This window comes from Xenopus laevis, chromosome 9_10L, assembly GCF_017654675.1.
Source record: "Xenopus laevis strain J_2021 chromosome 9_10L, Xenopus_laevis_v10.1, whole genome shotgun sequence".
In the NCBI taxonomy this organism is placed as follows: Eukaryota; Metazoa; Chordata; class Amphibia; order Anura; family Pipidae; genus Xenopus; species Xenopus laevis.
In genome coordinates, this window is record NC_054387.1 from 50,968,204 (window position 1) to 50,996,004 (window position 27,801).

At 41.7% G+C, this 27,801-nt stretch overlaps 2 protein-coding genes and 1 long non-coding RNA gene across 5 annotated transcripts in view; 1 reads left to right on the forward strand and 2 right to left on the reverse strand.

The window, feature by feature from the left end:
• Positions 1-790: 790 nt before the first annotated feature.
• On the reverse strand, positions 791-11,671 carry LOC108701169 (WD repeat domain phosphoinositide-interacting protein 3). Its single transcript, XM_018235444.1, has 10 exons — positions 11,410-11,671; positions 9,303-9,377; positions 7,882-7,983; positions 7,454-7,541; positions 6,256-6,350; positions 3,716-3,906; positions 3,368-3,453; positions 3,020-3,121; positions 2,768-2,889; positions 791-1,683 (listed from the first exon to the last, which is right to left on the reverse strand). The coding sequence occupies exons 1-10, from the start codon at positions 11,474-11,476 to the stop codon at positions 1,577-1,579; spliced, it is 1,035 nt and encodes a 344-aa protein (XP_018090933.1). The 5' UTR covers positions 11,477-11,671; the 3' UTR covers positions 791-1,576.
• On the forward strand, positions 7,537-9,899 carry LOC121398208. Of its 2 annotated transcripts, none has more exons than XR_005964184.1 (2): positions 7,537-7,645; positions 9,325-9,899. It is a non-coding gene; the product is annotated as an uncharacterized LOC121398208 (long non-coding RNA). The 2 variants fall into 2 exon arrangements; XR_005964185.1 differs by having other exon boundaries at positions 7,641-7,774.
• Positions 11,672-19,064: 7,393 nt separating the features above from the next.
• rab40b.L (RAB40B, member RAS oncogene family L homeolog) overlaps positions 19,065-27,801 on the reverse strand; it is a 35,726-nt gene continuing 26,989 nt past the window's right edge. The window contains exons 3-7 of one of the 2 annotated variants that reach the window (XM_018234478.2): positions 24,888-24,948; positions 22,611-22,671; positions 21,493-21,570; positions 20,880-21,102; positions 19,065-20,219 (exon numbers count right to left, since the gene is read on the reverse strand). In XM_018234478.2, coding sequence (XP_018089967.1) covers positions 19,948-20,219; positions 20,880-21,102; positions 21,493-21,570; positions 22,611-22,671; positions 24,888-24,948 — 695 coding nt within the window. In that variant the 3' untranslated portion in view covers positions 19,065-19,947. 2 annotated transcript variants of the gene reach the window in all.

A 27,801-nucleotide genomic window follows, 5' to 3' on the forward strand; every position in this document is an offset into this window, starting at 1 on the left:
CTTTATTTCTGGTGAAACTATTTGAAACCAACTGAACTAAACAAGTGTTGGAAGGTGAATAACCCCTTTAATGTATTCGTATAGACTAGTGATCCCAAACCCTTAGCTCACAAGCAACATGTTGCTCTCCAACCCCTTGGATGTTGCTCCCAGTGGCCTCAAAGCAGGAGCCTATTTTTGAATTCCAGTCTTGGAGGCAAGTTTTGGTTGTATAAAAAACAGATGTACTGCTATATAGAGCCTCCTGTATTCTGCCAGTCCACATAGGGGCCACCAAATAGTCAATCACAGCCTTATTTGGTACCCCAGGAAATTTTTGCATGCCTGTGTTTCTCTCCAACTCTTATGTTTGAATGTTGCTCACAGGTAAATAAGGTTGGGGTCCCCTGATATGGACTATAAAAAGCGGATTTGCAATTCACATTACATAGTAGCGAATCTATGACCTCACTTACTGCAAATGTGTTGATGATTTGGGACAGACCCCTAAAAGTATAGCTTCTGAGCAAAAGCCCCAATAACACTGAGCATGTGCAGTGCCACTGACACACAAAAGATGGCCAAACAAGGTCCCAGGTGAGGAGCTGTTATTGGGAACATGTGATGGCCTGGGTCATTAAAGTTACAGGGCTGCTGAACCTCTGGGTTGATACAGTAAGTTCAGTATATAAAATATGTTATAGCTTTAGTTCCATGTACTTATTCTTTTATTACAACATTGGCCTACAGTATTATTTCAAGGTGAAATTTCAATTATCCTACAACGTCCGGGAAGGAATCCTGACACCTGTTTAATTTGGTCACATTTTATTAAAAAGCTGTAACGTATCTTACAAACAAAGTGTGCAAACAGAACTGAGGATTTATATGCAAAGCAACATGCAGTGATCTACACGTAACGACTTCCAATTGATTTATTTTGGCTTTACTGCTTTTAGTCGCCGAGCAAACTGATTTAAAAAACACTCCAATATAATATCCCTATTCTAAGCTCAATGCTGCTCACATATTCCATCCCTTTCTCTGGAAAAAGAGTACATGGTCACACATGAGCCATTTAGTGGTTAATGCGCCAGGTTAGTGTCTTATTATTGAAAAAATAGTAATAACCCCCTATAATTAATCTTCTAAGGTTTCCAGCGATGGATCCTGTAAATAAGATATGCTAGATATTGCTTTATGGAGCAATTATTGTGCACAGTTATCCTTGTTTAGTTTAATTCTGATTGTATCCCCCGCCCCGCCTATTAAACAAACATTTCTGAAAGTCCGTAAATTGTTTAAGGCCATCTTCTGCTTCGGTGGCTCAGTGGATCAAGAAGATTATTAATGCCAGTAATTATATATATATCCTCTTCACAAACCTTGAGGGGAACTGCACGTTGTCTCTGAAAATCAGACACTTAGATGACAAATGAGAACGTTAAAAGAGCACGTGTTTTCAGAACAAGGATTTCATTTTAATACTAAAATACTGTAGCATAAAAAGCCATGATGATTCAGTCAAAAGTTGTACGAAGGTTATTGTACGCGCCAGGCTGTCTCTTTAAGATTATTCTTCAGCAAAAAAAAAGGGTCAAAGTTTGTCATCAGTCATTTCCAAAAATTGGGCGTAAACATCCCGCGTGCACTCACCCTTCGGATTGAACTGGAATTTGTAGTAACTGCCGTCTGCACATATGGCTGAAATCGGAGAAAGCAGATAGTAGCAAGTATTATTAGGAGATTTTAAGAGACTACACTTGATACTGGATTAGCTCAGAAAGGGGAATATTATAATGAATCAGGGCCAGTAGCTACAGTGCCATTTGCCTTACAACTAATTAGTATACATAACAAAGATCTTTCACATCCAATGGTATCCGTATGTACATTCTAAAGCCAATCAGTACTATATATAGGGGACCCATCACCCAAAAAAAATAATTCCAAATCCTAATTTATCACGTTAGTCAAGCAAAATGAACTTTAATTACACTGTAAAAATTATTTGAATCTTGTTTCCTTCCGTCTGGGAATTAATAAATATAGGAAGCAGGCAGGAGCCATTTTGTGGACACTGTTATTAAGACAAGCCTTGCATCATCTCAGAATCTTGTTTGTGCTCGAGAATGGGGGACCTGATGTCCAACCCAGGGGCGATCCTGGCCCCTCTGCTGCCTGAGGCAGCAGCAGTTGCTGCTGCCCCCCCTACCCCAGAAATTCACTCTTAAAGTAACAGGAGTAGCATTTTTGCTGCCCCTGGTACCTAGTGGGGCGCTGCCGCCTGAGGCGACAGCCTCAACTTGCCTCATTGGCGAAGCACCCCTGGTCCAACCCCATGTACTGGCTACACAATTATATGGTAACGAGAGAGGGGGGAATGTGGGCAGTGCAGTGACATCTAAAGTGCTGAATGGAAAGTGAAAGTAATTTCCTGCCCCACCTTTATGCCTAAGGCATAGAGGAGGGGCAGGCAATATTTGATTGACAGCTGAGATTTTTAAATGCGTTTTCAACTATGAATGCTTAAATAAAAAAAATTTGGATTTCATATGTAATTTGAAGACATTTATTATACAGATACAGAAGGTCACAAGTTTGTATATTAGGAGATTTTTTTTCGTTATTAAATAGTTAAAGTTCAGTTAACACATCTAAATATCTATAAAATATGGGGCAGATTTTTTTTTTTTAGTGATCCTGCCAAAGTATTTGTCACAGAGTATTTGAAAACATCTGGTCACCCTACATCCCTGTGCAGCAGCTGAAGGTTATGAACCCTTACCTAGGACTGAATTGGGCTCTGTTCCAAAGGCACAAATACAAGGTGACCCAGAGGGAACCTGAAATTTAGAAAAGCTCCACTTTGAGCTGAAGTACTTGGGAAGAAAGCTGGCGGAAGCCAAACTGCAAGAGAATAAAACAAAAGAAAAATATTTTCATTACCGTTATCTTTCAAACCTTATGATTTGAGTTTGTTCCAGAAGTAATATCTGAACTGCAGGACGACTGGGTAAAAAAAGTTACTCCTTCCTACCTCGACTGTTTGTTTCTCTTTGGATCTTCAGCTGCAAATATGTGTACGGTCCCGTGGTCACTGGACACGCAGATCAGAGATGCGTCTTCATTGAAGTTGATGCTGCAAAAGATAAAAAGGTTACTTTATTTCCAGGTATTAATATGTAATGGTATGTACAACGTTCCATTGTTGTAACTGCTGGAAATGCAGCAGAAGTGAAGACATAAGGAAAAGCAATCATTGGTCAGTACTGCAACGTGACTGTAGGCATACTGGCTCCGAAATGGCTTTTTCTCCAATATGTCAGACTAGAGTGTGGGAATTGCACTCAAATGATACAAGACACAACGCTCCTTGTGAACTCACCAATAAATATTTGCAGCTTGTGATCCTCTCCGTAGCTCCTGAATTAAATGTCCTGATGATGTATCAAATATTCTTATGAGAGTTCCCTGGAAAAAGTAAATATTTGCAGACAGTGAGTGGATGCTGCATCAATGGCTCTAGTGATCAAGTTGAACTAAAATACAATAAACAACTAGCCCACCCGAAGGCCAGTAAGAGTGATTCATGGGAATAATCCTTTAAAGGCCAACTTGAAGGTCATTTGAGAGCCACACTTTGCTGTCCAGGATATTCATGGAGCAATCACTGTAATCTTTTTATGTAATCATAATTAAAAAAACCACGGCAAATAACATTATTGTGCCTGACCTTCTCCGATGCTGTTGCTATTCTGGTCCCTTGTAAGTTGAGTGCGATACAGCTTAGGATACCCTCATGAGCTGGTATATCTACAGGTGGCTTCTCTGTACTGGCAAGATCAACAATCTGCACGTGCCCAGTGTGAGCCCCGGGAAATGCCAGCAAGGAATTGTTGCTGTTTGGACACAGGACACAGAGACCTAAACAGGACAAGACACAAGTCCAATTAACTATGAGGACATTTATAGAACTCAGGTCAGTGTATATACACAAGTAACGAGAAAAGTGTAGTGCCAGCACAAGAGATTTAAGGAAAAAAATAAAAACAAAGAAAAACTAGGGACGCCCAGATTCAACCTTTTTTTAGTGCTATTCAGCTGACTTGAATCCTTAAAGGATAAGTAAACCTTTAAAATAAGTAAATGTAAAATGAATGAGGGGGCTATTCTAAGCACTTTTGTCATTTACATTTATATATTTTCTTTTTATTCCAAGATATTAAAGGATACATGTACTGTTAATATGAATGGATTTTGTTACAACAGCGCCACCTGCTGGTCATTTTCCCACCAGTCTGACCAGCAAGTAGTCAAGGAAGTTGTCAGGAGAATGAAAGAGGCTGCTCTGATGTTCTTCTGCTTAGGAAAGATCCGAGAAAGGTTTCTAATTGTTTTCCTAAGAAGAAGAACATCAGAGCAGCCTCTTTCTTTCTCCTGACAACTTCCTTAACTACTTGCTGGTCAGACTGGTGAGAAAATGACCAGCAGGTGGCACTGTTGTAACAAAATCCATTCATATTAACAGTACATGTATCCTTTAATATCTTGGAATAAAAAGAAAATAAATAATGAATGTAAATTACAAAAGTGCTAAGAATAGCCCCCTAATCAGTTTTACATTTACTTATTTTAAAGGTTTACTTATCCTTTAAACTCACGTGACGCACACAAGGAATACGTTTTTTTCCCTGATGGTTCTCTTTATGGCTTTCTGGCACTAATTTGTATATGCAGATTTGGTTTCTGTATTTCGGTGCATCCCTACTTAAATCTGGTTGATTGGACTGCAAAAGAGTCCATTTAGCCTTTGTACATCACACATAAGGAAGCCTTAAAGGGTTGTTCACCTTCAAACACGTTTTCCAGTTCAGTTGGTTTCAGATTGTTCACCAGATTAAAAAAGTTTTTTTCAGTTACTTTCCACTTTCTATTTGTGACCATTTTTCTAATGTTGAAGTTTAAAGGGGTCGTTCACCTTACAAACACTTTTTTCAGTTCAGTTGTTTTCAGATCGTTCCCCAGAAATAAAGACTTGTTTCAATTACATTTTTTACCTTTTTTCCAAAATCTAAGTTTAATGTCCCGGTCTCTGGTGTTTGAGTCTGGCAGCTCAGTAATTCAGGAGCAGAATCTGAACGGTTACAATTTTGCAACATTTAGTTGATACATTTCTCAGCAGCATTTCTGGAGTATTAGCAACTATTGTATCAATTCTAACAGCTGCCTGTAATGAAACCGAGATTCTGCTCAGCAGGGAAAAATGAAACAAATAAATGTATTAATTTTAAACAAATAAGTATCAATTTAGAACAGTTTTTAAACTGCGTTTTTAAAAAAAGAACAGCTAGGCGCAAATACGCCACTGAAACCACATGCGACCGTCAACATGCGTTTTTCAGCACGTAGGATTCTTTTCCCAACATGCACTTCTCATTGAGAATTTGGACGCCATATTTAAAATACGCAGCGTATTTATGCAAAGTGTGGTTTCAAACGTGCAGATCCCATAGAGTCTATCGATTTGGTAATTTCTTGAAGTATTGGCGTTTCTGCTAAAAAACGCCAATACTGGCGTCCTGTGGCGGATTTCAGCTTGCAAGTGCCCTATGTGAATTGCCATAGTGCATTTTGCATTGGTTTCAGTGGTAGTGCAGTTTATGGCTGTTCTTTTTTAAAAACACCACGTCTGGCCTTACCCTTAGCAGTTAAGAAATTACTTTACACTTCAATATTCGAAAAATGGTCACACGTAGAAACTAGAAAGTAGTTGCAGAAAGTCTTTATTTCTGGTGATCTATCTGAAACCAACTGAACTGAAAAAAGTGTTGGAAGGTGAACAACCCCTTTAAAGTTTGATTTTTCACCTTCTAATGTCTTTCTCAAGCAGCTCTTAGAGGGTGGGGTCACTGACTGATAAATTAGTTGATACATTTCTTATTTTTGGCCCTGCTGAGCAGAATCCCTGAGCTTCATCAAAGGCAGTTATAATTGATATAGTAGTTGCTAATATTCCACAGATGCTGCTGAGCAATGTATCAACTAATGTAGCAAATTGTAACAGTTCAGTATCAGCACCTGAATTAACCGACTGAAACACCACTGACCGGAACATTCAACTTTAAACTTAAATTCTGTTAAAACTGCAAGAAAAAAAGATGGAAAGTAATTGAAAAAAGGTATTTTTTTTTCCTGGGAACAATCTGAAAACCACTGGACTGGAAAAAGTGTTGGAAGGTGAACAACCCATTTAAGGTTTATCTCATCTCTCACCTTTGGGGTTGTAGCAGGTCTCAAAGACATGAAGCTGGTGGGGATTGTGTGTGAAGGTGAACACTTTAATCATTGAATCCAGCACCACCACAATCCTGAAACACATGGGAAACAAGCCAGTCACATGCATATCATTGTAATCACAAAGAAGATGCTGTGAGATGCTGCATAGCAATAATCCTGGATTTAGCAGAGATATTAGTTGTACAGACTTGGGGTTAGTCATACATCTTTTAAAGGGGACCCGTCGCCCAAAAAAAATATTCAAAATCCTATTTTATCACATTAGTCAAGCAAAATTAACTTTAATTACACTATATAAATTATTTGAATCATGCTTCCTTCAGTCTGGGATTTCAAAATTATAGGAAGCAGGCAGGAGCCATTTTGTGGACACTGTTATGAAGGCAAGTCTTGTATCATCTCAGAATCTTGTTTGTGCACCAGAATGGGGGACCTGATGTCCATCCCCATGCACTGGCTACACAATTGAACATTGAAGAGAACAGGGGGACTGTGTGAAGAGCAGTGACATCTAGGAAGTGCTGAATGGAAAGTGAAAGTAATTGTCTGCCCCGCCTCTATGCCTAAGGCATAGAGGAGGGGCAGGCAATATTTGATTGACAGCTGAGATTTTTAAATAAGTTTACAACAGCTTTAATAAAAAATAGAAATTGGATTTCATGTTTAATTTGAAAAGGACTTTTATTATACAGATTTTTGTGTCTGGGTCACAGGTCCACTTTAAGGTGCCCATGCAATGGCATATGTCAACTGTGTATGGAATGTTCCGGTGTTATTCAGATGAAAATGAGGCCAGATGGAAATATCTTCCTGGCAGGGAACCATATTGAGCTCTATCCCCATATGTAATATAAGGCACTAAGTTTGCACAGGGGCAGTAACCCATAGCAACCAATAAGATCTTTGCATTTAAACAGGTGACCAGTAAATGCTTCCTGCTGATTGGTTGCTATGGGTTACTGCCCCTGGGCAAACTTAATGCCTTTTATTACATAACCCCCCTATGTATGTAGTCCATGGCCAAAAGCTTATCTTACTAGTATGGCCCAGAATACATGCTTTAAAGTTTATATGTATTACTGAACAATGGACAATAGGAGTTTGTGAACATGTAGCATGTACAATGACAATGCTGTGACACGAAGTAAGGTGAATTAATGGAGGGGCGTGAGACCTGTCTCGTCGCAGCTTAACGGCCTTCGCTTCGGTGGAAAACTCAATTTCAATGACTGTTTTCTTCTTCAGATCATCCCAAATCATCACTGGAATACAAAACAAAGAGAATACATTTCCGGAGAACTGAGAGGGGGAGAAACACTAACTTAATTCATGTATGTTCATGAGCAACACAGAGAAATAAGACAAGGTCAGAATGGACATGGGGATACTGTGTATACAGACACTAAAAGAAAGAGCCTGGAACATCCCTGTAGCCATCCCTGAACATTATAAAATAAACCAATTTAAGTTCATTATAGATATAGACCAATGCAAGGTAATCATATTTCTGCTATAACAGCTGTCTACTTTATTCTTACTGTTCTGGGACATTCCATGCTAAGTGATGACTGGTTTCTATAGGCTGGAAAAGGGACTTCATACCTTTGTTGGGTGGGTATTTGGGCTTCTTCCCTCCTCCCACTAGTGCCAGGTAATTGCAACGAAACAACATTTCCACAAAGCCGATGCCTCCTTCTAAGAATTCTGCAAGTGAATGAAGCACAAAGTGCAGTTACATACACAGATCTGCCCAGCAAGAAATAACAGAATCAATAAGTCTTACTGCCAATCTGTACCTGTACAGGTTTATCTCTGATTATTCATATTTTGAAAAAGTTCAGAGACATTAACCAGTCTTTGGGATCTGTGGGTAATATGCCTTTCCCTGTTCCCATACTGTGCATTGCATTAGCCCTACCCAAAACAAGTGGGCTTAACAGTTCCAATGTCAGTCCCTCCTAGGCCCAAAGTGTACTAATGTCAGTGACATGTTTATGGGTCAGTCCTTCCTAGGCCCAAAGTGTACTAATGTCAGTGACATGTTTATGTCAGTCCTTCCTAGACCCAAAGTGTACTAATGTCAGTGACATGTTTATGGGTCAGTCCTTCCTAGGCCCAAAGTGTACTAATGTCAGTGACATGTTTATGGGTCAGTCCCTCCTAGGCCCAAAGTGTACTAATGTCAGTGACATGTTTATGGGTCAGTCCCTCCTAGGCCCAAAGTGTACTAATGTCAGTGACATGTTTATGGGTCAGTCCTTCCTAGGCCCAAAGTGTACTAATGTCAGTGACATGTTTATGGGTCAGTCCTTCCTAGACCCAAAGTGTACTAATGTCAGTGACATGTTTATGGGTCAGTCCCTCCTAGGCCCAAAGTGTACTAATGTCAGTGACATGTTTATGGGTCTGTCCTTCCTAGACCCAAAGTGTACTAATGTCAGTGACATGTTTATGGGTCAGTCCTTCCTAGGCCCAAAGTGTACTAATGTCAGTGACATGTTTATGGGTCAGTCCTTCCTAGGCCCAAAGTGTACTAATGTCAGTGACATGTTTATGGGTCAGTCCTTCCTAGGCCCAAAGTGTACTAATGTCAGTGACATGTTTATGGGTCAGTCCTTCCTAGGCCCAAAGTGTACTAATGTCAGTGACATGTTTATGGGTCAGTCCTTCCTAGGCCCTAAGTGTACTAATGTCAGTGACATGTTTATGGGTCAGTCCTTCCTAGGCCCAAAGTGTACTAATGTCAGTGACATGTTTATGGGTCAGTCCTTCCTAGACCCAAAGTGTACTAATGTCAGCGACATGTTTATGTCAGTCCACTAGACCTTAACTGCACTAAATGATGTACATAAAGCTGAAGTCTAGAGGAATAAGCACTTTCTGGTACTGGAAGATCCAGTACTTTGAATTGGGCTTAGTAAGCCTTGACATTAGATACATCATTTAGTGCCTTTATAGCAGTTAATATGCCATTAGAGGCGACATGATACAGAAGCTTTATGCGAAGTGACCAATTTCCTTACCCTGCTTCTCTTTTTCTTTCAGTGGATCTGTATTATAAACCCGAAATCCAGTCTCCATGCCACATGCAAAGCATCCTGGGGCAAAATAAGGAATCTTGAAACAAACAATGGCAAGCAATTTGCTGAGAATATTAAACTATTGCCCCTGATTCCTGCAAAACTCATCCTGGTTTAGTCATCGTCCTGCTGTGTTAGAAGCCCAGGCAGAACACAATGCAAGGGGATCAGAAAGAGGAAAAGATGTGAATCAGGATTACTCACTTTTTATTCTTGGTGGGTTTACATCATATTTTAAGTTATGTTGTAATCACCACATACACACACACGGACACTTACTCTTCTTTGTAGCTGCTGAGCTCATTACTATTGCAGCACTTCCACATTGAGCCACAAGGGACTACTACTAACTTGATTCAGCCCGACACAGACCCACAATGCAATTCTGTGAGAGTCACGAGAAGATTCCGTGATCAGCCTTGAACAGCAGCTGCCTCTGATGTTTGTACAATGAGGCTACTATATAGCCTTGCAGGCTGTGCCTGGGTGTAAATGTGAACTGTATGTCAACAAGAATAAAAGTGCACAACTGAACTAAAACTCACAGTAGCCCCTGTAAGACATCATACCATAAGCTAAGCTCAAGTTCCAAAGCAATTGGAAGGGTGGGCCAAGGCCACATATCTCTGAATCCTAATAACACATGCAGTGTACATTATTAATGATCTACTCATGCATATGTTTAGTCCTAAGTCAAATGACTTTTCTGAATTTCCTTGCCCTTCTCTGCATGTAATATCCTCCTTCCAATGGGATTACTTACACTATCTTCTCTGAGTCCTTGGCCCACCCAGTCACCAACAGCTCCTCTGAAACACAATCATTTTGTAATAAACTCAATATATCTCCTGTTTCAAAATATTATGGGGCCTTGGGCAGGTCCAAATTGTGGCTACAACCCAAGGCCCAGACCATAATGGGGTTCTGCAGGGCATATGTGGTATGTGGGGAAAAAATAGAGAAAGATGGAGACAGTATATAAGGTATTGCCCAAGCTCCCAGCACCAACAGCCAAGAGCATGGGACTATAGTCCAACAAAAACTGAATGGCATTAGGTTGAATAAATGGTGACCCCACAAATGTAACTGCGTGTCCAACACTACTAATTACAGCGTGACTGACTTCCTAATAAATCTGTCATCATTCCCCAGCCCAAAAGCAATGTCTGAGCCTCCATCTTTATCAGTAGGGACCTTAGATTGTAAGCTTCGCTGGTGCAGGGAGTGATGTAAACAATGTATTATATCTGTAAAATGTCAGTGGTATATAAACCAATATACTTGTTTTGTATTCTGTCCAATTTGCCAAGAATTTCTATGCCGATCTCTAAACTGCCACAGTCTGCTGTATAAACCGACGACACCAAACCAGAGAGGGGACACCCTCCTTACAATCTTATTTACCAATGATCACAGTATATATGGAAATTCATCTCACATAAATTCTTTCACACATAATATACTGTTCTTAAGGGCAGAGCTGTCCACTTGTAAGGTCCATGTTATGTCTATAGCCTGTACGTTCTTTGAATTAATCTATTGAGGAGTCCACAGCTGCTATATTAAAGGCAACATGCGCTTGTGTCCAGGACCCCTGAGCTCTAAATTCTCCATAGAATGTAAGCTTTTGGGACAAGGACTTATTTGTGCTGATCCTAAGGAAATACATCTCAATGTTTCATCTTAGAGATCTCCATAGAGAGTAAACCAGTGGGAACCAGGGCATTATAGTGAGTGTCAGCTCCTGAGTCAAAGCCCTACAGGTCTATTTCTTTACCTCGGATACCAGGATGCTGCTGGACATTAAATACTGAAACATGATGAAAGTTGTAGTGCAAACAGGGCGCTAGAGCCAAAGCTTTTGTGTCTCTTTCACTATTAACTATTATCCTTCAGTAATATAGAAACTACATCTCCCAGCATACCCCAGTAGCATAGGCCCAGACTGCTTCTCTGTTCAACGCGGGTCCAACTCAAACTCCTGCCCTATCTACTTTACCCAAGACTAACACCACTAACTACCCCCCATTCACGCCCCCGATCCCCTCACCATGGTCCTGGTTGAAGCCGGCGTAAAGCAGGCCGTTCCCGTGGGGGTTTGAGGGCAGCAGGTTCATGGCTGCAGCTTCCCGGTACCGGGTTTTCCGCTGTCAGGGCCCCCCGCCGCCCCGTTACATCATCACCCGGTGTCCGTGACGCTCCCGCAGGACTCAGCTCCAGCCACTTCCGGCTTCCGCAGGCCGCGCAGCTGAGCACCCTGCGAATCAAACGCAGCGAGGGGGCGTGGTATAAGATTGCGCATGCGCGTTTGTGATTGTGAGGCGAAAATGGGAGCAGGATGGTGCTGAGGGGATATTTGGGGGGGGGGCATAGGCCGCTATTATTGAAACTGGATAACTTCTGATGTACGTTATGGTCCTAATGTATTTTTAGTGGTCCTAATTTATTTCTTGTCGCCTAATGTAATGCATAATTGTTTTTGTTGCCCCAATAGTACTGAACTGCAGTTTGTAAGTACTTCCGTGTATATAGTACTCATTATCACTTGCTAGTTATGAGAAGAACACCAGGCAAACAGTAGGTAAGCTGCACAATGAGTTACTATAGATGTAGGAAGTAAGGAGCTTGTAAGGCTTGAAAAGGAGAGGGGCCACTGAGTAGGGGGCAAGAAGTAGGGACCAGGCCCTGACTGGCAATTTGTGAGTTCTGGCAAATGCCAGAGGGGCTGCTGTAAATAGGTTTTCTGGAAATAAATACTGACCTTCCTATATATTTATCCAGGATTCAGTTCGGGATTCCGACAGGATTTGGCCTTTTTCAGCAGGATCCGAATCCTAATTTGCATATGTAAATTAGGGGCAGGGAGGGAAATCGCATGACTTTGTCACAAAACAAGGAAGTAAAAAATGCTTTCCCCTTCCCACCCCTAATTTGCATATTCAAATTAGGATCCGGTTCGTTATTCGGCCGAATTTTTCGCAAAGGATTCAGGGGTTCGGCCGAATCTTTCGCAAAGGATTCGGGGGGTTCAGCCTAATCCAAAATAGTGGATTCGGTGCATCCCTATTAATAACATTGGGACCAGCCATCATACTGGCCAGGTGGCAACCCTAGCTGTAAGATGCCATAGAAAGTGACTACTAACTGGGCTGGTGGGGGCTTTTTGGGCCTCTTTGTACTAGGAATGCCAGGGCCTATTTTGAATCCCAGTCCAGTCCTGGTAGGGACACTCCATATTCCAGCGCTTTGCAGCCAAACTCAATTTGAGCCCAATTCAACATGTACTTTTTGTCATGTTTGAATATGCAAAATGAGGGGTCAAATTGGGATTGAAATGGATAGAGCACATCCCTGACATGAAGTGAAGTTATTCTGTGGGTTCTAGAGCTTATATGTGGGTCAGAGCTATTGTTGCCACCTTTTCTGGAAAAAAAATACCAGCCTTCCTATATATTTATCTTTTTTCCTCTATTAATAACTTTGGGATCAACCATCATTATCACCGGCCACGCCGGTAAAATGTGGCAACCCTACTCACAGCCAACTGTGCAACACACCATCCGACAGGAGTCGTTTATATTCACAGGTCTCACAGTGCACAATTGTGTGACTCTTACTATAAATGTGTGTCATGTGACTGGGCTGTGCATTGTATGTGTCTCCTCTCTGTGTTGTACTATAGCAACTAACTGGCACTATGACTGTGTATCCAAAAGGATGGGAAAAAACACCTATTTTTCTGCACCTGGCGTCCTTCCCTGTGTCTACATAGCCATAAGATTCAGTGGGTCTGCTATTAGCTGTGGTGCTGCAAAGTCACAATGCACGTGTGGGACATCTGTAGGGCAAGGTATCCACTAAAATACCGAGGACAACAGGATACTTGTATAGGCACTGAAGCTACATTTTATATTCTGACAAAAGCATGTGTCACTCAGGGCAAGGGGCTTCTGGCTCAGTCTCAGAACCACCAAAGTGTGCATTGTGACTAAAATCAGCCTGTGACAAGAAGTTTAGGGAGGGTATATCACCTGCAGCCAGAGGGCAGTATATTGCTTCCATATGCACACCTACACAGGGCAGTATATTTAGGCTTGGACTGCCAATTTGTGGCAGAGGGGCTGCTGTAAGATGCAATAGAGTCTAGACAGTCACTATTTAGTGGGCTAGTGGGGGCTGTTTGGGCCTTTGTGTACTTGAAATGCCAGGTCCTATTTTGAATCCCAGTCCAGGCCTGAGTATATTGCATTAATATACACAGAGTGCAGTATATTGCTTCCATATTCACACCTACAACCAGAGGGCAATAGAATACTTCCATATGTGCAGCCAGAGGGCAGTATATTGCCTCTATATGCACACCTACAGCATAAGCAGTATATAAATATTAGCATTTATATGCACAACCAGAGCACAGTATATTGCTTCCATAGTCACACCTAGCAAGAGGGCAGTATATTACTTCCTTTTGCACAACCAGAGGGCAGTGTATTCATATCTACAGCCAGAGGGTAGTATATTGCTTCCACATGCACAGCCAGAGGGCAGTATATTGTTTCTATATACAAGCAAGAGGGCAGTATATTGCTTATATACACAGCAAGGGCAGTATATTGTGTCCATGTGCATGGCTACAGCCAGGGGGCAGTGTATTGCTTGACTCACAATATGATCAATGCATATTCCAGGGCCAAAAGCAATTTAACCTCAATATAGTCCACTTCATAGACAAAAACTGTATAATATCATTGAGTGAAAACCTTCACATAATACACATTATAATTAGTGTTTAAAAGTATCTATGTCACATATTTATACATTACATCATAAACACAATTCATGCCTCAAGGTACATGTGTCTGTAAATAAAAAATAAATGAATGCATGAATTGATTATATTGTGATCCTGGTATGTTCATTGATTCTATCACTATGTGGGTAACATGAGGTTGAATGGTTTGTGATGTAATCAGCAGGGTGGGGGGGTTGGACCCTATATATGCTGAAATGTTTGTTTTCTTTGGAAAAGCACGAAACACGTTAGGCTTATTGTATAGGGTCAGTGTAGCTTTGAATGGATTCGTAATCAAGTGGATTTTGAACTTCAGTGTGTGTAAGACTTATGAAGAATATGTAGTTTACCTATTTTGGTCATTATAGGCTCTTTATGCACAATCATACTTTATTCAGTAACTGGGATATCTTCTGGCTGGTCGACTTTAAACAGATCATTCAATGGAATTTGCCCAAAAAAATTTTTTGAATAAAAAAATTTATTTAAAAAAGTCTCTTACCGTGCTGTACAGTCTATGGAGTCATTTATTTTGTACATTGTATTCTTTTTCTAGGCCAGGGCTTTGTATGTTCTGTGACACCCATGATCCAATCATTTGTATTCCCGTCCTACTACAACCTACAGACCAGCAGCAGTGTCACCTCTGGTAAGTCCTCTCTGCATTGTTTAAAATTTTATGTTATATAATAATCCTACACATTGTTCTGGATCAAAAACATATACAAATGTTTGCAGTTTTAAAGGACAAGGAAACCTTTCATTGCAAGTCTGAAGCAAATTATTCATTGCACCCTGCTGTACCAGAAAGCTAACATTTTTTACAAACCTCTTAGTTCACCTGTGGTCGCATCTAATACCTTCACCCTAGAGAACACAGTGGTGGGCGCCATTTTTACTCCCGTGACTTTATTAACATGGCTGCTGCAGATTTAACACACCTGCTCAAATGTTGCGGCGCATGGTTACCATGGAGACGTGAGCCGAAGGGAGGGCCGAGCATTCTGAGAGTCAATCTGTGGCTGCACTGCAGTTACTGGAGACAAGTGCTCGCTCCTGGTCCCGGGTAATGAGCATGCGTCAGTTTCTCTCAGTTTCTACTGCGCAAGCGCAGGGTCTTAGGAGAGATACACTGTGGGTACTTTTTTTAATTAGGGAGCTAGCACACAGGCAGATTCGGGGAGATTTAGTCGCCTGACGACTAATACCCTTTTCCTCACGAGGAAACTTTGGGCGACTTCGGAAATTGAAGCGACACAAGTGCATTGGCGCTGGCGTTTTCTTATTATAGCAGGCGGAAGGCAGTTCAGGGAGATTGGCGCCCCGCAGAAGAGGCGACTAAATCTCCCTGAATCTGCCCGCGTGCCAGCTCACTTGTTTTTTTTCTAAACTACTGGGTTTCAAAAGCTGAAAGGTTATAGATAAAATATATTATACAGCTCTGCAGAGCACACAACAGGTATGCCTATAGAATGACTTAATATCATTGATAGACTTTACTTATCCTTTAATCATGACTTCTTTCCTATAGACTTCTATTATCGTTCAGTTTGGTCAGTAGTTCAGTGCAGTGCTTAGGCATGGCATCAAGGTTCTCATTGGACAGGATGCTTTTAGCAGTTAAAGGATCCCAGCCTGAAAGCCAGTTAGGTTGAGATTTGGGGTGAGTGCTTATTTGTGCCCTGGGTACCCCTGGAGCTATAGTAGGTGACGGTTACCCCAATATTTCTATATATTTGTAACCTTGTTGTTATGAGTTAAGGGGGTGAGATTTGGATTAAGTGCTTATTTGTGCCATAGGTACTCCAGGAACTATAGTAGGGTGGGAGTTACCATGTTGTTGAAGAGAGTACAGTATAGCACACTGCGTACACAGCACATTCCTTTCTGAGATGGAGCACACATGCAGGTCTCTGTGGCCTTTATTCCTGACAGGACACTGAGCTGTGGGTGTAACAAAGCTGCTTTGGCAGAGTTTTCCTTACACCCACTCACATTGTGCAGTGAGGGCACCTATTCAGCTAAGTGCTGTTTCTATGGCAATCTGTAGGCACATTGTTCTGTGAGATCCGCAGAACATTCCTTTGTCTGAATGTTCTTGCTTTTGGGTTACCTATAAATCAGTCTATACAGTGGTGTGAAAAACTATTTGCCCCCTTCCTGATTTCTTATTCTTTTGCATGTTTGTCACACAAAATGTTTCTGATCATCAAACACATTTAACTATTAGTCAAAGATAACACAAGTAAACACAAAATGCAGTTTTTAAATGAGGGTTTTTATTATTTAGGGAGAAAAATCCAAACCTGTGTGAAAAAGTAATTGCCCCCTGAACCTAATAACTGGTTGGGCCACCCTTAGCAGCAATAACTGCAATCAAGCGTTTGCGATAACTTGCAACGAGTCTTTTACAGCGTTCTGGAGGAATTTTGGCCAACTCATCTTTGCAGAATTGTTGTAATTCAGCTTTATTTGAGGGTTTTCTAGCATGGACCGCCTTTTTAAGGTCATGCCACAACATCTCAATAGGATTCAGGTCAGGACTTTGACTAAGCCACTCCAAAGTCTTCATTTTGTTTTTCTTCAGCCATTCAGAGGTGGATTTGCTGGTGTGTTTTGGGTCATTGTCCTGCTGCAGCACCCAAGATCGCTTCAGCTTGAGTTGACGGACAGATGGCCGGACATTCTCCTTCAGGATTTTTTGGTAGACAGTAGAATTCATGGTTCCATCTATCACAGCAAGTCTTCCGGGTCCTGAAGCAGTAAAACAACCCCAGACCATCACACTACCACCACCATATTTTACTGTTGGTATGATGTTCTTTTTCTGAAATGCTGTGTTACTTTTACGCCAGATGTAACGGGACGCGCACCTTCCAAAAAGTTCAACTTTTGTCTCGTCGGTCCACAAGGTATTTTCCCAAAAGTCTTGGCAATCATTGAGATGTTTTTTAGCAAAATTGAGACGAGCCTTAATGTTCTTTTTGCTTAAAAGTGGTTTGCGCCTTGAAATCTGCCATGCAAGCCGTTTTTGCCCAGTCTCTTTCTTATGGTGGAGTCGTGAACACTGACCTTAATTGAGGCAAGTGAGGCCTGCAGTTCTTTAGATGTTGTCCTGGGGTCTTTTGTGGCCTCTCGGATGAGTTGTCTCTGCGCTCTTGGGGTAATTTTGGTCGGCCGGCCACTCCTGGGAAGGTTCACCACTGTTCCATGTTTTTGCCATTTGTGGATAATGGCTCTCACTGTGGTTCGCTGGAGTCCCAAAGCTTTAGAAATGGCTTTATAATCTTTGAAATTGAACTCAGGTGTGATAAACCACAGTTAAGTTATTTTTTAACAAGGGGGGCAATCACTTTTTCACACAGGACCATGTAGATTTGGAGTTTTTTTTCTCCCTTAATAACGTAAACCTTCATTTAAAAACTGCATTTTGTGTTCAATTATGTTATCTTTGACTAATAGTTAACGGTTTTTGATGAGCAGAAACATTTAAGTGTGACAAACATGCAAAAGAATAAGAAATCAGGAAGGGGGCAAATAGTTTTTCGCACCACTGTAGCACTGCAGAATTGTTAATTTTGACACTCTGTCCCACTTCAAGGTGCTGATCAGTTTTGTTTCAATAATTCTGTTTTGATACATATCAAAGATGTTGGGCCAATCTGTTGCCTGCCAGCACCGATACTTAACATCTCAAACTGTGCCATGTTCACTTTTTATACCTCTCCCCTATAGTACCATCCTAATGGAATTGTCTCAAACTTGGGCCCACCAGCAGGTCCTCTAGTTTCCTGGACGCCATTCTGACCGTGTCTTCCAAAAAATGTAACAATAAAATAAATTAATTCAGTTGAATGCCACCCTGGTCATAGTGGTAGCTTTGAACAGTTTCAGTTGGGTGGAATACCAAGGGAGCACTGTAGCCCTGATTGTGATGTCTGTGCATAACATTGTTCCCATCTGTGTATTATAGCACTGTATATACAGTAGAACAGGATTATTATATGTAATTAAATGGATAAGTTATGTGAGTTCACAAAAAAGGTTTTTGTTTTTTTTTTTAAAACCACCAAAGAGCTATTCAACCATCTATGACCCTTCACTCTAAATTTTAGTGTTGAGGGTCTAAAGCATTTCACCTACATAGTTTGGGGGTTCAAAACCTTATGCATACAGATACACCAGTGGGTACAGTAAGGGCCACCATCAGAAATCACGGGGCCCAGTACAACATTTTCTGGGGCCCCTGGTGCCAGCCCCCAAGTCCCACCTACCCCATACCATAGTAAAAAGGCCACAAAGACAGCACTAAAAACGGTAAACCCCACCCCATCCAAGTTAGAAATAGCCATTGGTGTTTAGGACCCCATTATAAGTTAAAAAAAAAAAATGGTGCCAGGGCCCCCATAAAAGTTTTAGGCCCGGTACAGATGTACCCCCTGTGCCCTCCTGATGGTGGCTTGGGTACAGTCACTCCTTATTGAATGCCACCTAGAGATGGGTATGGAAATGATAGCAGCTGATAGGTTTGCTAAAGGAGAAAGAAGTCTCCATCCTCCCAGGAATTCCCTGCACCAACTCTAGAATGGGCATGCATTGTACTGAAAGTGGTCTCTACTGTGCCTGCACTCTCCCAGGGTGACTGGAAAAACATGGCTGGCAGCACAGTGTTCAGCATAAAGTACCCAGGCACTGGCCCTAGAAGCTTGCTTACTTCATAGTCCTTCATGAGTCCATGGTGGTCTCTGATGGCTCATTACTACTCATTTGGGCACTAGGTGTGCTGCTGGATCCTTTACCATGTATAGCAGTGATCCCTACGCGAGGGAGGAATCTGCTAGGACAGGCACAGTGGGCGGGCCTCCCAAGGCAGTGGGCTCACCTCCAGCAAAGCAAAGTGACAGAGAAATAAAGATGTTGAAAGACATTTATTTATCTTAAATAATAGGTTTCTCTCTTATAAAACAATCCTGCGCATCACATTCTCTTGGCGGCTCTCCTGCACATTGAAAATATTCACATTTCTTAGCAATCTTTGGCATATATATATACATATATATATTTCTCTCTCTGAAACACAGCAATTCTTAGAGCATCTGGTACAAAAAACGGTCGCTTTTACAGAAATAGAAGCAAATATATAGAATCACTGATTAAATCCCCCAAAAAAGGTTATTAAATAACAATGCAAAAACAACTTCTGTTATATCAAAGAACTTGTTTCGTACACAAACCTGACACACGAGTGCATTCATTGTCCTATGTACACCCCCGCGGCGCCTTCAGGATTATTAAGGTGAATTTATACCAAACCAATGTTACTAGAAGATAATACCATACGGTGGCTATTATTGTGCAATCTATACGTCACATTGTTTTCTCTCTGCCATGAACACGATTACTTTGCAAATCACTGGACTAAGAGACGACTCCGTACAATTCATTACCGAGTACAAGTGTAGTTAACAAGAATGGCAAATATTCCCTTAGCACACAAACCGCAACGAAACTCATCAAGTCACACCCACGCACACAAAGGCCCATGCATTTTTATTTATAAACGCTATTTTTAAAACGCACGTTTATCCATTATTTTATTTCTATTTTGTTTTTGTAGTGTCCGAAATCAGATTTCAAAGCAGCATTTAGTCTCCTGATCTCCAAGGGGTTCGTTGCTGTTTATGCTGTCAGCTTTCAGCCGTTCCTAAATGTGGAGCATTATTTCTTTACAAATCCTGAGGGCTCCAGACGAAAAAAAGCAAGAAAACAAAAAGGAAAGTCTGACGGAGCCCAAGACTAGGAGATTTTGCAGCTGTTTCTGGTACAGTTTTTTGGGGGGCTTTGAGGGGGACGGATGATCTTGGCTTTTTTGAGGCTGTTCCTCTTGTTTGTGTTGTTGGCAGTCAGCGAGTAGGAGCGGCCATGCATCATTCTGGCGTTCAAACCATTGGCCATGGAAAACGATTTTAAATGGCTTCTTAAGGCAACAGGGAGAGGAAGCTTGTCCACGAGGTGCACTGGGGTGCAGGATACAATGGCTCGGCAGCAGAGGTCTTGTAAACTCAGTACTGTCAGGAGAAAAAGGAGTACAATTAGCACCATAGCAAGTGTAACACCAAATGATTGATGGCACACATACCTATACCTCTCTGTGCCGCCTGTCATTTAGACAAGTGGTTTCCATTCACCTGAACAACAGGCAGCGCAGGGGTATTGAGCGTTTCTCCAATGGAAGTTTTAAGTCAAAACAAAAAAAAGACGTTTTAAATCAAGAAGTCATTTAATTCCAGTGATTTACAGCATAGAAATACAGAATTTGACAACATACATCTGGCGAAACATGTCTTCCAGCTTGCTGCTCTGCATCAAAGATCAGCCACAGGGTGGCAGTATTGACAAAATAACTATACTAACATTAATATATTGTGGTACTGAAATAAACATTCCATATGCTATAGACAGAAAAGGAATGCTCCTGGCAACCTCATACTGTACTATTAAATGGAAACTAAATGGAACCACCCTCCCATATGTTTGAATACAAATATACAAAGAAATAAATTTTCTAGACACAAAATAAGCTACTCACTCTTTTACATTGCTTAGTGAAACAATATGGCAGCACATAACCATATTTTAGTACAAATATAGCATGAACTATTCTGCCATTTCCCCATCCTTCTTTCAAATGAATGTTATTAAATGACAGTATTAAGAGGGTGACTTACCCTTGTTGGGCCTCCAAAGTCGGTCCATCCCATGTCTCATTAGAACTATCCGTGCCAGTTCAGTGAACGACTCCGTGATATTGAAGTTACACAGGGGGCTGACCTCGAAGAATGTCATGCCGAGCCGCTCAGCGAAGTTTTGTGCTTGGTCTGTTGACACCTGCCGTTTAAAGGCCAAATGAAGCCGGTTCCCCACCAGGATTTTGGGCACCCCAGGAGCATGCTAAGGGAGAACAAAGGGTCATGGTTAATGAGATCTCTACATCCGCACACATCTAATGGCTTTACGTACAGCTAACAGCGCAGCTAATTGGCCCTTTATTATATTGCAGACTCCTGTTAAAATCTTCCTTGTCATTTTGTCTGTGTCCTCCATGTTTCTACAGCACCGTGGAATAGGTTGGTGCTCTAACCTAGACCTAGAATAACTCTGTAAGGCTCGAAAAAACAGCCAAGCACCATCAACTACAGCTTACAGTGTAAAAAACCCTCTAACTGAATCCCCAGTAAGAAATATGTCCTAACTCCAGCCTGATCATAGGACAGAGTGCAGCTCAGGAGCAGGAAGTATTATACAGTATGAGATAAGTGGCCATGAAAATACATTACTTACCTCATCTATCTCTTTAATCCACCGATCTATCCCGTCAAATGACCAGCGGTTTGTGATGTCATACACCAGAATTACACCCTGTAAGCACAACATGGGAGCATGTCACTATTAATTACTGCACTCTATAGATCTATGGCTGACCTGATACTTTCAGTTTCACTTGTGCTCATTAATAAATATGGCATGCTCTATGACAGGGGTGCCCAAAGTTAGATCGGGATCTACCAGTAGACCTTTAGCTGGTGATCATTAGATCTCAAGACAGTGTCTAAGCTTGTCTAAATCACCCTCCCATTTTGTGCTTTTCATTAAGAATCTAGGATAAGGATTCGGTTCAGGATTTGGCCTTTTTCAGCAGGATTCGGCAGAATCCTTCTGCCCAGCCAAACTGAATATGAATTTGCAGATGCAAATTAGGGGCGGGGAGGGAAAACGCTTAACTTTTTGTCACAAAACAATGAAGTAAAAAATGTCTTCCCCTTCCCACCCCTAATTTGCAAATGCAAATTAAGATTTGGTCCGGTAATTGGCCAAATCTTTTGCGAAGGATTCAAGGTTCTGCAGAATCCAAAATAGTGGATTCAGTGCATCCCTAGATATTTATCATGTTAAGGTTACATAAGAAACTAAAGAACCATGGAGGCAGGAGTAAGTATATAAAAAAAACTTTTTCATGGCAACTTGGGGATCACTAAATCTCCTATTAGATTATTAGAGAAGGCAGTTCCCACACAAAAACTGTAGGGGGAGCAAGTCTTCCTGTCTGATGACCCTTCTGATCCATGCTACAGCACTGATCAGCTTGCCACAGAATTCCTCTCCCGGGATCCTGGGTATTGTAGTCCTGCATGTGAAGCAGCCAGTTTGTGTCATATCAGGAGCATAAAATAATGCAAATGTAGTGCAAAGCTGATTATCCCTGAATGGCCCATTATCTCTACTAACAGAGGAACTGGGACAGCGATCAGTTGCCCAGGAACCATTTGGAGTGCACTAGAGGATTATGACATCATTGTCGATCTAATGAGATAATAGTAACTTGAAATAGACAAGAAGAGGTCAGCCTAATGCCACCTGTCTGGGGCAGAGACATGGCTTCTCACAAGCCTCACACTCACCTGAGCACCCCTCGAATAGGAGCGAAATATTGTGCAGAACCTTCCCTGCCCTGACGTGTCCCTATAAAACACAATAAGGAAAAAGATGAGGAATATGCCTATTGTGCCTGCCAATACACTGATTAGATACATGACACCATATTATCATTCTTATCAAATAGAAATGTTTGTCTGAATCTTAAAACAATGTGTGCTACTGTATAAACGAATGCCATATTTTACTCTACATGGGTCAACAATAGGCATGAAAAGAAGACAGGACCAGAGCCCTGGGATCACTATGAGGTGGTGGGTACACTCTTCTGAGAACAGGATTAGTGAGACTGGCACCCATCTATAGGCAGGTGGGCATCAGCAAGGTTCCAGACATGACTGGGAGATAGGTGCTCATGCCTGCGATGGGAGGTAGTTGTGACTGCAGTTATACTGCTATGTGTTCTGGGGTATTACAGATGAAGTTACGCTAGCGATTTTTATTGAACCTATGAAAATTATTTTATTTGCAGAGTTCCCTTTTAAAAAGCTGGAGCTTTTCTGTAAAGCAGTTTATGGGGCAGGATGTAGGGTGAAATCACCAGGAACCAGCATAATGACGTTTATTAGTGGCAGATAGTTACAATTATAGCACAGAAGAGCCTATATTAATGGCAATTCTAGGAAAAACGTGTATTGCTTTGCCATGTGTTGTTCATATCAGCAGGAATGGCTTTCCCCGATTTCCTCTTGGCACAGTGCAATATGTTTGGCCTTTTGGCCACTGAGCTTGCAGGCAGTTTGCCAATAACACAAGCCCCAAACTATTCTGGCACCAGAGACAGACGGGGAAGTGATGTAGAGCTTGTGGTTTATACACTTTCAGTCTCTATTAGGGATAGGAAATCTGTAGTCTTGTATTCGTTCTTAAACCACAACTCCCAGCAGCCCTTGATAGCAGGACTATGAGAAAAGCTGCTGTTAAAGAAGCCAGTGCAGGAGTGTCACATAAGATCAAAGTATAAAGCTTTTGCTTTTATTCTGTACATTGTAAGAGTTGGGGACCCCCAAAGCACTGAATGGGGACCAAATTTAACAGCAATTAGGATAAAGATTTGGAAACAAGGGCTAAATGCTATGCAATCCATAGGTCATTTAACATAACACAAAACAGAAAAAGCACCCCTTCTGTTTGGTTCTGGATGGGCTCTGCACCTCATGCTGGTTAAGAAATCTGGAACAAAACGTCAACCAGGCAGCCCTGTGCTTTCAGCCATTAATTGCACTTTGCACCCTGCCTTTGGCCCCTTTTTGTGTGCCAACAGCCATCTATATTTCTATAATCTGCCTCTTTAAAGGGAAATGAATTAAATATCCATAGGGTTTTATGTGAGAAGCATACTTGGCATGGCACAGGGTGAGATCACATGCAGCCTTATCATGTTCGCTTACCCTGCCAGGCTTTGTGAATGGAGTAAGGGATATTCTATTGGATTTGGCATGCTGAGGTGCCTGCAATGGCTCTTCGTAAATGTCTGCAATATGGAAATACTCACCAATTTAACACACAGATTATCTAGAGCTGTGACTTTTGGGTTCAGAAATGGGGATATTTACACGCCCTATTGCCTGCCAATTTGTTCTTTCGTTTTACCAGTCCCTAAAGTGGAAACTGCCGTTCTGCCAAGGCTAATCTTATAGGAGCACAATCATAATGCAAATCCTTCAATCTCATTCATCTATTGGCTCCTTGTACCTAAAAGTTCTTGTGATGGTGCCTGGGTGTAAATATATAAGGTCTGTACATAATGCAGGAGAGCAATACAGTACAGTATAGCGACGCTCAGTAATTACATGCTTGCCTGCATAATTATAGGCAGCAAAGCACATTTTCACATTAAACTCATTGGCTTTAAATTCACAGCAGATTGAATTTATACACTACATTATAGATAGACCAAAAGGCAGCATAGGTTATTTCATGACATTGCATCTGCATACAAGGATCGACTTCCCAGTAGAGGTGGTATATGTGCAAGTTATATTGCCTGCCCTGTGCTCTATGGTTATTAAATACCATGAACGAGTCTCCAAGGGTGCCCTGCAAGGTTCCCCTGCGGCTGCAGCCAGATGGGCAAATGGTATCTAACATATTGATTGGGCAGCCCCTTGGAGAGCCGTTTCCTGAGCAACAGAGAAAGGAGAGCTGCCAATGTCATTCTGCAGTAAATAACCAGTGCTGGACATGCCAGCAGCCTCCTGCCCCACTCACGGAAGAAAGAAAAACATAAATATATATCTCACCAGAGCTGTAACTTTATCCGACGACCATCCAGTAATATTGTGGTTGTCTTGTAGTCGATCCCTGTAACAAATACAGAAATGATATCAAATGCACTTTAATCCTCTGTTACACCTGCAGTTATGAATATAGGCTATAATGACACTCCAGGGCACAGGGTACAAACAGAGGCCAGAACGAGAGTCTGGTGCTAAGAGAACAGAAGTGACTTGGACAGTATCTGGTTCAGGGTGCAGAGGCCACATAATTGGGTACAAAGGCCAAAGTGACAGGATTGGGCACAGAATACAAAGGACAATATCAATAGGACTGGGCACAGGATACAAAGGCCACAGAGAGTCTGGTGAACAGGGTACAGCAAAAGGATTGGATACAGGGTTGTGAGTGCAGAGAAATAGATACAGCACCTGGATACAGCACCTGGAGCAAAAGGACTGGGCACAGGATACAGTGGCACAAAGGATAGTATTGGTTATGGCATACAGAGGCCAAAGTGAAAGTATTGGACACAAGATACAAATGCCAAAGCAACAGGATTGTGCATGTCCAAAAATAAAAGTTGGAATCCCGGAGCTGTGGTGTCCCCAAAATCCAGCAATCAGGTAGGCTCTCCTCCGCCCTTGTAAAAAACTCTTCAAATATTGCTGTATCCCTCAAAAACCAAAGTTTATTGAGGGGGAGATAACAGAAAGTTTTCTATAGTGTAGTATTAATAAAATTCAAATTTCACCCTTAGTGGTTATTCATAACTCTATAACAACAGTGCATTTGTTAACCACTTTATCCTTTCTCCGTGAAAAGTTAACGAAACAATCCGTGATTGAATATAGTACACTGTAAAACCGTGAATTCATAAAAAACCAACCATTAGCATTAGTTCTAGGATTCCCACAGTGTGAGCACGTAACTAGGGAGAGTGGTATAGCAACCGACCGCTAAAGTCCTAGTGCCCCCAGTAGTATATTATACTCACTAGACGTGAGACAAGGAAGGCTTTGGTTAAAATCTATTTCGTCCTGTTCTTAAGCTTCTTCTATATCCGAAACATTGGTTGTCAAACCGCATTGAAAAAAAGTGTCCTGTGGTTCCGTATTGCGCTTTTGGTTCTTCGGCGTCCCTTAGAGTCCAATGCGCATATCGGTTTGCATGTGATACAAATGCCAAAGCAACAGGATTGTGCATGTGATACAGAAGCCAAAGCAATACCACTGGGACAAGATACAGATGAGTCTACACAGAGGCCAGAGGAAGAGTCTGGTGCTCAGGACACAGAGGCCAGCTGGATAGTATCTGTCACAGGGTACAGAGGCCATAGAGCTGGGTGCACAGGATACAGAAACCATAGAGTTCGGTGCACAGGATACAGAGGCCATAGAGTTGGGTGCACAGGATACACAGGCCATAGAGTTGGGTGCACAGGATACACAGGCCATAGAGTTGGGTGCACAGGATACAGAGGCCATAGAGTTGGGTGCACAGGATACAGAGGCCATAGAGTTGAGTGCGCATGATACAGAGGCCATAGAGTTGGGTGCACAGGAAACAGAAGCCAAAGTGACAGGATTGGGCACAGAATACAGAGGCCAGAACAATAGAATTGGGGACAGGAGACAAAGGCCACAGACCCAAGTCTTATGCACAAGGTAAAGAAGCCAGAGGAAAAGGATCAGGCATGGGATACAGAGGCCAAGAGATAGGATTGGGCACAGGATATAAGTGCCAAAGTAACAGGACTGGGCATGGGATACAAAGGCCAAAGAAAATAGTATTGGGCACAGGATAAAGAGAGCGGATCAATAGGATTGGACACAGGATACAGAATTGGGAGCAACAGGACTGGGACAGGTTATAGGCGTAAGATAATGAGGATCAGACAAGATCCAAAGCTAAAGGGATGAGATTAGACACAAAATATTAGGGATACAACAAATCCACTATTTTAGGATTTGCCTGAACCTCAAATCCTTTTTGAAAGATTCGCCTGAATAGCTAACCAAATCCGAACCCTAATTTGCATATGTAAATTGTGGGTGAAAGAGAACCGCATGTGCAGCATGTGGCTAAGAAAATTTTTAATTCCTCATTTTGTGAGACAAAAGTCATGTGATTTCTTGGATCTGGTTCAGCTAGGCACTTGGATTCAGCAGAATCCTGAATGAATCCTGGATTTGGTTCATCCCTTCAAAATACTAAGTCTAAAAAGATAGGAATGTGCACGCGATACAGATCCCAGAGCAATATTTTGGGCACAAGACATAGAGGACAAAACAATAGGACACAAAATACAGAGGCTAGAGGAACAGTATTGGGCACAGGATACAGATTTATGTGCATCTATAATTATTGTTTCATTAGTCTCAGTGCCTTCTATATTATTGTTACATCAGGTCAGAAACTGTCACCTCTGCAGTAGTATTTGTTGGTTCATGTGCTGTTTCCTTGTTTCCCCTCTCGCAATGTGTGAGATTTTTTTGTAGCATGTTTTCACCTCTCACTGTGGCTTGTGGGAGGTGCGGAGGTGTGCGCCATCTCATTACTGCAAGGGAACATGCTGTACACTCACTGCTTTCTACATTGCAGCTAAATTTAAACATTGCAGAAAAGGTTCTGGAGCCTCTTCCGGGCATCCTTAACCCCCCCCCCCCCAATCCATTTGTGCTCTGCTCTCCCTAATGGCAGTGAAGGGATTGTGTTGTTGTGGAGACAGGCTAAAGTGTGGCTCTTGGGCTACCGGAGAGGTTAGCACAGAGTGCATCATTATGCTTGGTTAAACTGCACTGCTAGGGGCTCTATGGGAAATGCAGAAAGTAGCACAAACATTAAAAACATGTAAAGTAGCCCTATTTTTGGCTTGTTTACCTTGAGGGGAAAAATGCAGATAGAAGCAGCCAACGTGTTGCATCTGCTACATTTCTG